Raw genomic sequence first — 13,665 nt, 5'->3', positions numbered from 1 at the left:
TGGTTTTAAAATAGCATTTCTCATTTTGTTCACCAAATTTGCTCACGCAAAAAATAAAATTTCAGACTTGATTTGCTCACCCTTTATGTCATTTCAAACCTTTATTCTATTAAACATATGTCTTAAGTAGCATGGGTTTATTTGTAGCAATAGCCAAAAATACATTGCATTGGTCAAAATTATAGATTTTCCTTTTTTATGCCAAAAATCATAGGGATATTAAGTAAAGATCATCTTCCATGAAGATTTTTTCCAAATTTCCTACCGTAAATATATCTAAACTTAATTTTTGATTAGTAATGTGCATTTCTAAGAACTTAATTTGCAACTTAATACATTTTTTGTTTGTTTTTTGCACCCTCAGATTCCAGATTTTCAAATAGTTGTATCTCAGCCAAATATCTTCCTATACTAACAAACCATACTTCAATGGAAAACTTATTTATTCAGATTTCACATTATGTATAAATCTTAATATTTAAAAAAAAAAACTGAACCTTATGACTGGTTTTGTGGGCCAGGGTCAAATATCCTAACATCACAGAAGGAGGGCATACAGCTTTGGTACAACAATTCAAGACAGAATTTTCATTTTTGTGTAGACTATCCCTTTAAATGACGCATTAGCTAAAATGTGGATGGTTAACCTGCAATACCTGTACAATGTAAGTTGCTAACAACATTTTTACAACTACCTTAAAGGGATTGTTCACTTAAAAATGAAAATTCTTTCATTAATTACCTTCATGTCTTTCTGCACAGTGTTGCCAAGCCAGTGGTTTTTCCACAGAATTGGGATAATTTAACACAATTGAAGCGACCCCAAAAAACCCAAATATGTATCCCCTGGAATGCAAATTCTACCAGAATTTTACCAAACATAATTGGGCTAGTTTTGGGATAATTTTGAGTAGCAATTACACAGGTTTTCTTGTGAAAACCTGGCAACCCTAGTTCTAAACCTGTAAAACCTTTGTTCACCTTTGGAACACAAATTAAGAGATTTCTGATGAAATTCGAGAGCTCTCAGACCCTGCATAGACGGCAATGCAACTAACATGTTTACAGCCTAGAAAGTAAGTAAGAACATCATTAAAATAGTCCATGTGACATCAGTGGGTCAACCGTAATTTTACAAAACTACGAGAGTACTTTTCATGCACATAAAAACAAAGTAACCACTTTATTCAACAATTTCTTCTCTTTCATGTCAGTCTTCGCCGCTCTTTCACAAGAGTACCATGCTTATTTTAATGTTGTCCTTACTACCTTTCTGGGCCTTGAACATGTCAGTTGCATTGCTGTCTATGCAGGGTCAGAAAGCTCTCAGATTTCATCAAAATGTTCTTAATTTGTCCTATAAGTCTTATAGATTTGGAACGACATGAGGGTGAGTAATTAATAACAGAAATGTCATTTTTGGGTGTAATTTGGGTGTAAATGTTTGACACACTTACTGTTTCAACTAGCTAGCAACTTTATAAAAGCTCTTACAAAAAAACTAAAATAATTTTATATTCAGAAGAAGCACACTGCACGACAATGGAAATTCTTTTCCAGGTTTTATGACTATAAACTGAACAGCTCTATTAGAAACATGTCTTTGAATCTCTTTTTTTCCAAGCCGGTCTGTGAAAGACTGCATGCTCTTGGCTAAACAATGTGTCTGCAAACAGCTGCAGGTCTGTGGAGATGAATCCAGCTGCTGACGTTTTCCTGAACACATGCAGCCAGTGAGCTGCACTCCTGATAGGCTGAGCTGCTTTTTCTCTGTAGACAGTCCACAATCCATAAACATCAGGGCCAAATCACTGGTGTTTTGGATTCATATTAGAGAGATATATTTGCTGCTCTGTGCATGTCAGTTCAGCTGTGCTCAGTACTGGGCATAATCTGTCACAGGCCTCTGACTATAACACTGCTTCAGATGCATTATGTCCGTGTAGTATTCCAAAGGTCTTGAACCAAGTAATGCAAAATTTTTTTTTTTTTTTTTTCCTACAGGGAGGTCTTAGTACACGGGATGAGATGTGTTTGTCATATCTGCTGTACTACCCCAGGGTTAACCTAGCCAGGTGTGAAAGTTTACCAGAAATCACCGGCCAGCTTAAATTCATTGGGGTCAAAGAGATCCAGGAGCCTGTTACGTAAGTCTGAGAAAGCACTTCAGTGAAGGGTTTCTTTGTTAGTGGCAAATACACATATTATCCTCATAATGATGAAAAAAATAGATTTTTTTTTTTTTTTGGTTTAGTAAATTAAAGGACTTTGAGGCATTTTCTGCCTGTCAGTATGCATGCTCAGTTCTCACATGTGCTTTGATTTTTTTGCACTAATTAGTTGTTTCGCAAGGTGGAAATTTCCCTTGGCCATTGTTTCTAACTCAAAAAAAAAAAAAAGAAAAGAAACAGATTAGACTGCATAACAACAACAATAGACTGCCATATTTACGAGCACTTGTGTAAGAGGGTTAAAAGGGACATCCGATGCCTGTTTTTTCATAAGTTGGTATGATTCTTTAGGGTCTTCACTGAATGTCTGCAAAATACATTGGTTAAAATTCCTCTTTTTTACCTTGTTAAAAACACCACGGTTCACAGCAACCCATTTTGGCGCATGTTAAATGATAATGAGCTACTGCTCACTCCACCCCTTTCTTCCATTTTATGTGTATTCGTGGCATGTTACTTTCAAAAACAACTATCCACCATTTTAGTTTAAATGAGCACAAATACATCATAATGAATAATATCAAGCAGCATAACTGACTGTCTTTTTTAACCTGTCTTAGGTTAGGCTTTAGTCTGGTTTAAGTTCCAGAATGGCTTACATCACTTTCTAAAAAAAAAAAGTTTATTGCAACTTTTTATCTCACAATTGAACATTTTTTCTCAGAATTGCGTGATACAAACTTGCAATTCTGACTTTTTTTTTCAGAATTGTAAAATATATATCAGAATTGTATGATATAAACTAGCATTTGCAAGTTATTTAGTCCGAAGAATTGTGAGATATAAACTCGCAATTCTGTGAACATACCAATTTTTTTTTCTCCTCAAAACTGGACTTTATAACAAGATACAAATTTGCAATTGTGAGAAAAAAAGTCAGAATTGCAACATTATTTTTTGCAATTGTGAGTCTGACTTTATAACAATAATTTTGACTTTATATCTTGCAATTCTGACTTTATTTCTCGCAATTGTGAGATTATGTCCTGCAATTCCTTCTTTATTTCTCAAAATTATGAGTTTATATCCTGTATAAACTCTATATCTCGCAACTGTGAGTTCATATCCCACAATTCTGACTTTATATCTCGCAATTGTGACTTTATAACTTACTATTCTGAGTTTATATCTCGCAATTCTGACTTTATAACTTTTTAAAGTTTTTATGTTATGCAATTCTGAGAAAAAAAATGTAAATTGTGACATGTAATCTTGCACTTGCGAGAAAAAAGTAAGAATTGTGAGATAAAAAGTCGCAATTACCTCTATTTATTTTTTATTCAGTGGCAGAAAAGGGGTTCCAGCTCCTAACTTCCAGCTCCTTTAAAATGAAATTTGAACTGTCAAAAGGAGATACAGTAATATGCAGAAAGCTACATATATACAGTATAAATAAAGAGAACTGTGGGACATATAGTAGGTTCCAAAACAAAAGAAAATGGAAACAATGGGAGAAGTAAAATAATGGAAAGAAAGTTCAAGCACAAAAAAAAAAAATAATTTAAATGAAAGCAACTTGAGACAATACTGTGAATGACAGCTTCCCTTACAAAAATTATCCCTGGTTTTACTACAAATAAAACCCCAAATCATCATGGTTTTGCTACACTAACCATTGTATTTGTAGTAAAACTGTGGTTACACACATAGTAATCGATAATCACTTTTACTCTAATAAAACCAAGGTTAATTTTCTAAGGGTTAGTTCACTATCATAGACCCATAATAGTTTAACAGCGATTGATTGATGGCTCACCGGATGATTACATGATCAAATGAGGATAAATGTTTTCACTTCTCCAAATGTTCTGCTTGTCATGTCAGCACAAGAGCTTGACAAAATGATGTGCCATCTTGCTTCCATCAGAAAGTACAAATTGTTTGTCCGACCCTTTTCAACATCTGGAACGGTCATTGTAAAATGTGTTTGTCTCATTCTAAGAGAGCTAAAAAAAGAAAGACACTCTGAAACCACAAGCCACAAGGCCGCCAGACAGATGGTATCAAATCTTGTTCATCCCTCAGTTACACATAAATAAATAAATAATTCATAAAGACTTCTTTCTTTTAACATTTCTAGAATTTTAGTTTTAAACTCCATCCTTCATTGGAAACATGACATCTGTAGGCATTATAACACCACTGTTGCATAACCCATTATGTTACACTGGAAAAATGCTTTTCTTACTTAGATTTTTGTCTTGTTTCCAACCAAAATATCTAAAAATTCTTAAATCAAGAAGGATTTTCTAGACGAGTAAAAACAGTCTTGTTTTCAGAAAAAAAACAAGTCAAAATTAAGTGTGTTTTCAGTTTATCTTGAAACAAGCAAAATATTCTGCCAATGGGGTAAGAAAAGTAATCTTGTTGTCTGTTTGAAATAAGATTTTTTTTGCTTACACCATTGGCAGATTATTTTGCTTGCTCTAAGCAAAAACTCATTTAGTTTTGACTTGTTTTTTCTAAAAACAAAAAAAAAAATTTTTTTTACTTGTCTAGAAAATCCTTCTAGATTTAAGACTTTTTAGATATTTTGGCTGTTTTTAGCATTTTTTACAGTGTAGCAACACATTCGAACATAATGGCCCTCCAATCTAAAAAAAAATACTGTAAGTACCTCTTGGCTAATTTTTAGCTCTTTGCACTGCAAAAAATGCTTTTCTTACTTAGATTTTTTTGTCTTGTTTCTAGCCAAAATATCTGAAAATTTTCAGGATTTTCTAGACAAGTAATAATTATTGTCTTGTTTTTAGTAAAAACGAGTTAAAATGGAGTGCGTTCTTGCTTAAAACAAGCAAAATATTCTGCCAATGGGGTAAGAAATATAATCATGTTTTCTGTTTGAAATAAGATTTTTTTTTTTTTTTTGCTTACCCCATTGGCAGATTATTTTGCTTGCTCGAAGCAAAAACTCATTTAGTTTTGACTTGTTTTTTCTAAAAACAAAAAAAAATTTTTTTACTTGTCTAGAAAATCCTTCTAGATTTAAGACTTTTTAGATATTTTGGCTGTTTCTAGCATTTTTTGCAGTGTAGCAACACATTCGAACATAACGGCCCTCCAATCTAGAAAGATACTGTAAGTACCTCTTGGCTAGTTTTAGCTCTTTGCACTGCAAAAAATGCTTTTCTTACTTAGATTTTTTGTCTTGTTTCTAGCCAAAATATCTGAAAATTCTTAAATCAAGAAGGATTTTCTAGACGAGTAATAATTATTGTCTTGTTTTTAGTAAAAACAAGTGAAAATGAAGTGCGTTTTTGCTTGAAACAAGCTAAATAATCTGCCAATGGGGTATGAAAAATAATCTTGTTTTCTGTTTGAAATAAGATTTTTTTTTTTTTAAACCATTGGCGGATTATTTTTTTGTCTGTTTGTAAAGAGTGTCAACATACTGTTACGCAAGAAAAATTTCAGATTCGTCTGACAATAAAAGTTATATCATATCATATCATATCATATCATTTTGTTTGCTCTAAGCAAAAACGCACTTAATTTTGACTTGTTTTTTTTTAAACAAGAAAATAATTTTTACTTGTCTAGAAAATCCTTCTAGATTTAAGACTTTTTAGATATTTTGGCTGTTTTTACCATTTTTTGCAGTGTAGCAACACATTCGAACATAATGGCTCTCCAATCTAGAAAGATAAGTACCTCTTGGCTAATTTTTAGCTCTTTGCACTGCAAAAAAAATGCTTTTCTTACTTAGATTTTTTTGTCTTGTTTCCAGCCAAAATATCTAAAAATTCTTAAATCAAGAAGGATTTTCTAGATGAGTAATAATTATTGTCTTGTTTTTAGTAAAAACAAGTCAAAATTAAGTGTGTTTTTGCTTAAAACAAGCAATGGGGTAAGAAAAATAATCTTGTTTTCTCTTTGAAATAAGATTTTTTTTTCTTACCCCATTGGCAGATTCTAAGCAAAAACACACTTCATTTTGACTAGTTTTTTTTTTTTTTTTTTAAACAAGAAAATAATTTTTACTTCTTGATTTAAGACTTTTTAGATATTTTGGCTGGAAACAAGATAACAAATCTAAATAAGAAAGCATTTTTTGCAGTGTAGCAACCCATTCAAACATAATGGCTCTCCAATCTTCAAAGATAAGTACCTCTTGGCTAGTTTTAGCTCTTTGAGATGTTATCGCAGCCACAGAATAAATCTAAAGACAAACTGTACGAGTTTTAAGGGAAGTTCATATCTCAAAACAGCTGCGACTTTCAGGTTCTGTGGGCGTCTGCTGAGCCGCTGATGTTTTGTATAGATTCCTTTCACTGCTTTGTATAGAGAAAGAGAGATGTGTGGTTTGTTATGTCGGCACATGTTTGTTTGTGATTTCGTGTGTGAGCGGCCGAATGTGTGTTTTGGATGGACGTGGGTGTGTGTGTACGTCTATAAATGAGGAACATCTGAAGGGCCCTGCTGGTGGAGTGTGTTTATTCGACCCCCTGAAGCTCAGAGCAGTATTGTGCTCAGATGCTGGAATAAGGGGGATTATAAGAGGATAGACCTGGCAACTTCAAACGGATTTAGTTTCAAAGCTCTGCCCCAAGCGCCCTCTGTCTTTCAATCACCACACACACTCATATACACACATATAAAGCTCATTGAGAAGATACGGTTTATGGTTCCCTCAGGAGTATCTTTGATCAGTGAGTAAATTAATGACACTCAAACCATTAAATATGTAATGGGGAATATGGTAAATGGTACCAAATTATCTATACATTTTCAAGTTCATTTCACAGATAAAGTCGGTAAAAGGCGACTTTGATATTATTTTCCACTAAACCACTGGATGGCAGAAAACTGTGGCGTAGCACTTTGTAAAACATCTGCTTTTCAAGATACACGTGCAAATTTGGCTGATGCTTGATGCGATCGTGGGCAGAAGCGCATTCGATTCTGTGCTTGCTTGACCTAATATTTGATATTTTTAAAAATGTTAAAAATGAACATTGCTCAAATTCTTGAATATATCTGGAGACAAAGGTCTTCTTAATGATTTGCAATTTTGTTAAAGAGAATTAAAGCAACCGTTTTTAAGGCGAGACACTGCAGGTGAATAGGGTAAAAAAATACTAATAGTTATCACCTTACTTACCAAGTTGATTGATTAAATTGATAATTTCAAACATTTTTTTTGTATTAGAAGCTTTCTAAAATGTTAGGTTTAAATATGCAAATGAGGCATTATTTAATGAAATGTGCAAAAGTGCAAAGTCAGTTTCAAAATTCCTGTTTAAATGTTGGGTATCTCATTATGAACAAACTGAGAAAAGACAGAAAACAATCTATTTTTTACCATTTTGAGGGGAATAAAATGTTGTATAAAATCAAGCAAATTATATATGAACAAATCCCTCAGGATATATATAGACAGGAATGAAATGTAAAGTTTGGTGTGTGTAAGTGCTACTGAAATGGAGATTTATGGCTCAGTGTGGGAGAAAAAAACTAATTTTGAGAAAACGTATGTATTGTATTTGAAATCTATTGACACAAATAGATAAAGTGCTATAAAAGAAACACTTAACAGTGTCTTTTGGATGTTTTCTGTCTATTAGTCTGAAAAAAAAAAACACTATAAAACATCAAACAAACAGTGTTTTTGCCTGCAGTGTCTCCCCTTAAATAACGAAAGAATGTGTAAAAGTATGGTATTTGGGAATAAAAGCAGCCCTGCTAATTAATAGAAAGCTGACTTTTCCTTTTGTTGACATGACATTGTTAGATTCAGATGGTAAATATCAGATGGTATATTATGTTGGGTGTCCATCTTAAAGATAATCACCATGTTTAGAATGAAACCATCATATTTAAAAACATGCTATTAATCATATCATATAATAAAATATAATTTGTTGTTACTACTGTAAATCTATTAAATTACTATGGGATCTCCTTCAATGCTTACAGAATCTTAACATATTTTTTTAAAAATATCAAAATAAGCAGAAAATAGTACAAACTTTGAACAAGTATCAACTTAGACAGTATAAAACAACAACATTATTTTAGCTAAAGTATTTGTATCCATACTGTGTGCCTTTAAAATGAAAGCCAATAAAAGGCCCCTCTTGCCACCTCATACATTTATACAAATTTTGAACAAAATAAACAACATGTATGTTTTTTTCACACAAAATCTGTTGCTCCATAAATGTTCAATACAAACATATATATTTTTCTGCAACAAAACACTTTGGGCACAGTGAAATCACTTTTTTTCCTAAGAGGGTGCCTTTAGCCCCGTTGTACCCTATTCTTTACAAAAAAAATAATAATAATAATGCTGACTTAAAATGACTATGACTTTCTTCTATGAAACACAATTTGTGCTGCTTGCTGTTTTCCATGCAATTACAGTCAGTGCATTAAACCTGAAGCCTTTAGTACACAAAAGCATATTATTAGTAGTATGAACATTTAGGTTGTTGTGCATTAAAAATCTGAATCATTATTTTTAAACAGATGATCAGACATTGCTTCTTTCATGAACAAACCAATAAAAGAGATAGGGATGTCTTTTAGGTAAAAAGGTCATTTCTATCATTTGAATTCAAAAGAATAATATGGACAAAAATGTCTCTGAATTCAAAAGGACCATATAAACACCTTTTGTGATACTTTTAAGGTGTTTCGCATCCTTTTGAAAGCTTGAAAGCTCCAGTTCCTGCTCTTTGTAACTTAACTACTTAACTACTGGAAAGATTAAAGGAGTGAACAAATAACAGCAGATCTAATATCACTTTAAATGGGACATTGAGTAAATGTAATCTCTTTTGCTTTTTGAAGAACCTGGCCCTTTGTGATTAAGAGTCCTAAGAAATACAGCAACCTCTCCTTCACGGAGGCCATGGACAAATACAAGTGGACGAGGAAGCGAGGGAAAGCATTCAACGACATTGTACGCAAACTCCCCATGAACGTCCGCTGCTCCAAGATCGGCCAGGAAGAGTGGTCGGTGAGTGCTTTTGATTACACACGGGTCTGTACCGTATTCTTTTATTTTCATTTATTCTAAAGTCGCTTGCACATATTCTGACACTTACACTCTTAAAAATAAAGGTGCTTCACGATGCCATAGAAGAAGCTTTTTTGTCTGAATGGTTCCATCTGAAGAAACTTTCTGTTTCACAAAATGTTCTTTGAGGTGAAAGAAGGTTCTTCGGATTATAAAAAGTAAAAATGACAGTGAGTTTAATGGTAAAAGACTGTTAAAATGCTACAGTAATGGTTAACGGTATTGGACTGTATTGGACATTGCATGTAATGTTACGGTAGTATACCATTTTCAGAAGTGAAAAAGAACATCAAATTTACAGTGAATAACATTTCAAATGTGATGGTTTTTTTTTTTTTGTTGAAATAATTTTCTTCTTAGTTTTTTTCTTATCAGTTTTGTACATTAGGGTTGTATGTTACATCTAATATTGTTAAATTAATTAATGTTTCATATGGTAATACACAGAAATGTTTCTTGAGCTACAACTCAGCATATTAGACTGATTTATGAAGTATCATGTGACGCTCAAGACTGAAATAATGGCTCCTTTGCCATCACAGGAATAAAGAAAATTGTAAAATATATTAAAATAGAAAACACTTAATTAAAGTTGTAAAAAAAATCACAACATTAGAGATTTAACTGTATTTTTGATCAAATAAATGCATCCTTGGTGAGCATGAGAGATTCTTACTGACCCCAAACTTTTAAACTGTAATGCAGCATATCAACATCATAAGGTTGATTCAAGTACTTCTTTCTGTCTCTGTTAGATTCAAGGGATGATCATCTCTCCTCCGGAGCTGAAGTCAGAGCAGACGTCTGCTGCTGTCGTGGCCTGTAGGAATGTGTCAGAGATTCAATGTGAACGCTCCCTCGCTCTGCTCCTCACTGCATGTCTCTCGCTCATACTACAGACCTGCACACACCTCTAATGTCTGCTGTCATCTCAGCCACCTACTCATAAACATACATACAGCAGGTTCCCATCGGGCCTAGTGTTTCCCAGAAACAGTGATGTTGAAGATTTACATCATGCTGAAACTATAGAGTAATTGCACTGTGTGACTCACTCTTACTTATAAATCAAGTTTATCACTATCACTGACCACAACCTGCTGTTTTCATGAAGAATATAGGCAAGCTTCACATAGAATATCCTTGGTTAGAGGATACTGTGGTCTTGACAGCCTCTATACTGTAAGAAATGCCTCACAGTAGTTGTAAATCTTAATAATCTCGCCACAAGAGGCTGTCACACTCCAGCAAACCACAACTGATGTCTTGTGGGTTAAAAGGATAGTCCACCCAAAATGTAACATTTTTCATCATTTACTCACTCTCATGTGAAACACAAATGAAGATATTTTGACAAATTGTATTGGTGCTTATTTTTGTACATTCAATTAAAGGCAGTGGGGTTGTGTTGGGCCCCATTGGCTTTCATTGTAAGGACAAAAACAGCTGAAACTTCTTTGTGAGCACTGTCACACAGACTTCCACAGAAGTGGTGTACATTTTTCAATACATAAATGTTTCAGTCGCACTGGAAGTTTTATTAAAAGTTAAAAAGTGAAAGCTGCCTTTAACAATGACTCTCTAACACATGCAAATGCATTCAGTCTAGAGCTCTGCGAACTGTGTTCCTCTCATTATAAGCTAAATGTGTGTTTCATAAAGGATTGCTGGAATTATATTCAAAAGCATTCCATTTTATATGCTGTCTATGTCTAAAGCAATAAATGTTTATTTCTTATAAATATTTTGAGATTTGTATTTGTAGCAGACGTTTTTAATGAAAAGACATATTCGTGGCATTTTATAATACATATATATATATATATTAATGGTGTGCAGTGCTGTTCTGAAATGAGAATTCAAAGTCCTCCGTTTTTTTTTTTTGGTTAATAAACATTTACAGAAAAAGAAAAAATACATATATTTTTTTACATTAATAATGTAATCAATATTCTATTTATTAATGCCAATGCCAGATAAAAGAGAAGTTTACTTCCAGAACAAATATTTACAGATAATTTACTCACCTTCCTTGTCATCCTTGTCAAGATGTTTATGTCTTTCTTTCTTCAGTCGATAAGAAATTATGTTTCTTGAGGAAAACATTTCAGGAATGATCTCCATATAGTGCCCTGCGTTTGAACTTCCAAAATGCAGCTTCAAAGGGCTCTAAACGATCCCAGCCGAGGAAGAATGTTCTTATCTAGTAGTAAAACAATCAGTCAAATTGACAATTGATGTACTTTTTAACCTCAAACGCTTGTCTTGTCTAGTGCTGCGTCCCAATTCGCATACTATCCATTCTAAATAGTACTCGAAAATAGAATTAGTATGTCCCAAATCATAGTATGTTTTAAAAAGGTATTCCAAAGATTTCCGAATGGTCTACTTCTTCCAATATTGCCCAAAACACATTGCGCGGTGGACGAGGATTCGATTAGAACTACAAACACGCATAAAAAGCATTAAAAACTACAAATATGGCGGATATGCGCGACCGACAGACAGGTAGAAAGAGGTTTGAGTGATAAATAATCAATGTCTAACCTGATAAAAAATATTTATTTAATGTTATCCGCATTATATTTCATCTGCAGCAACACTGTGAATGTAATTTTTTTAGGGCATAGTATAGGTAAGCGAATTGGGACGCAGCATTGGTCTGTGTTAACTGATTCTTCGTTTAAGACAGTTAGGGTAAGTCGAAAAACTTCCATCTAATTTTCTCCTCTAACTCTAGTTTACAAAGTGAGCATGCAAAAAAATGCCATTTACAAAAAAAACTGTGTAAAAACAGGTAAAACAGTGGTGTAGGATGATTTTGAAGTTGAAGAAGAAAACAAGGTGGGAGTTTTTCGACATACCCTAACTGCATTGACCCGGATTACACAGACTACACATGTGCATCACAAAGACTAGACAAGACGAGCGTATGAGGTTAAAAAAAAATTATATAAATTGTCCATTTGTTTAAAAAATGACTGATCATTTTGCTAGATAAGACCCTTCTACCTTGGTTGGGATCGTTTAGAGCCATTTGAAGCTGCATTAAAACAAGTTTAAACACGCAGACACAAAGATAGAAATAAACATCTTGGATGACAAAGGGCTAAGTAAATTATCTTTAAATTATTGTTCTGGAACTGAAATAATCCTTTAAAAGTTAGATTTTGCAGTATTATTTTTAGTGCCTCACTTGCCTTCTCAAAAGAAGTTTGTGTTTTCTTTGCATTTGTTCATCCGGGAATAAACTTATTCTTCTATATACAGTAGATAAAGAGGAGAATATTTTATAAATGTAGGATGTCTTAAGGCAAGACACTGCAGGTGAATAGGGTAAAAAAAATAACTAATGGTTATCATCTTACTTACTTGGTTGATTAATTACATTGTTCATTGCAAACATTTTTTGTATTAAAAGTTTTCTAAAATGTTAGGTTTCAATTGGAAATGAGGCATTATTTCATTAAATATTGCTAATTTGCATGAATTTCTGGTAAAAAAAAAATTTAACGCTGGATGAAGTCAGTTTTAAAATTCTTGTTTAAATTTTTTGACATATTAGAGTCAAATGTTTTTATCTCATTTTGCCACTCCATAATTACTTAGAACATAAATACTTAGAACAGGCAGAAAAACTTTTTTTTTTACAGCTTTTTGGGGAATAAAATGTCTAAAATCAAGCAAATGATGATCCCTCTGTAAAAACCTTCAAAGTATAGTCAAAAAAAATATTCTAAAGTTAGGTTTCAGTTGCAAATGAGGCATTATTTAATTAAATATGTGCTAATTTGCATGAATTTCTAGTACCAAAATTTAAAAACTGGATGAGGTCAGTTTTAAAATTATTGTCATATTAGAGTCAAATGGTTTTACAGAAGGAATTTTGGGTCTCATTTTGTCACTACATAATTCAGAAAATACAGGCAGAAAACACAAATAGATCAAGTGCTATAAAATAAACACTTAACAGTGTCTTTTGGATGTTTTCTTTCCACTAGCCCGAAAAAAAACCTTATGAAAAAACAAAAAGCCCAAAATCTCAAACTTGACAGGTGCAGTGTCTCCTTTCAACAGGCTCTTCTTCAAGACTAGAACTAGTTATGATGTATTTTACAGTTATTTGAGATGGTAAAGTTGAAGAGGAGAATGTTTTATAAATGTAAGTCTTAAGTTGATGCACTGCAGGTGAATAGGGTAAAAAATAATAATAATAATAATAATAATAATAATAATATCACCTTATTTACTTAGTTGATTAATTACATTGTTAATTGCAAGAATTTTTTATATTACAAGTTTTCTAAAATGTTAGGTTTCAATTGCAAACGAGGCATTATTTAATTAAATATGTGCTAATTTGTTTCAAAATTCTAGCTTAATTTTTTTTTTTTTTTTTGACATATTAGA

General features: G+C 32.8%; 1 protein-coding gene across 1 annotated transcript in view; it reads left to right on the top strand.

The window, feature by feature from the left end:
• The window catches only part of moxd1 (monooxygenase, DBH-like 1), a 36,836-nt gene extending 25,837 nt beyond the window's left edge, over positions 1 to 10,999 (top strand). The window contains exons 10-12 of the mRNA XM_073816723.1: positions 2,005 to 2,147; positions 9,027 to 9,195; positions 10,011 to 10,999. Coding sequence (XP_073672824.1) covers positions 2,005 to 2,147; positions 9,027 to 9,195; positions 10,011 to 10,172 — 474 coding nt within the window. The 3' untranslated portion in view covers positions 10,173 to 10,999. The remainder of the gene's footprint in view (positions 1 to 2,004; positions 2,148 to 9,026; positions 9,196 to 10,010) is intronic.
• Positions 11,000 to 13,665: the final 2,666 nt, after the last annotated feature.

Source organism: Garra rufa, chromosome 13 (genome assembly GCF_049309525.1).
Source record: "Garra rufa chromosome 13, GarRuf1.0, whole genome shotgun sequence".
NCBI lineage: Eukaryota > Metazoa > Chordata > Actinopteri > Cypriniformes > Cyprinidae > Garra > Garra rufa.
The sequence above is the reverse complement of the archived record's forward strand: the minus strand, read 5'-3'. Positions and strand labels throughout refer to the sequence as shown.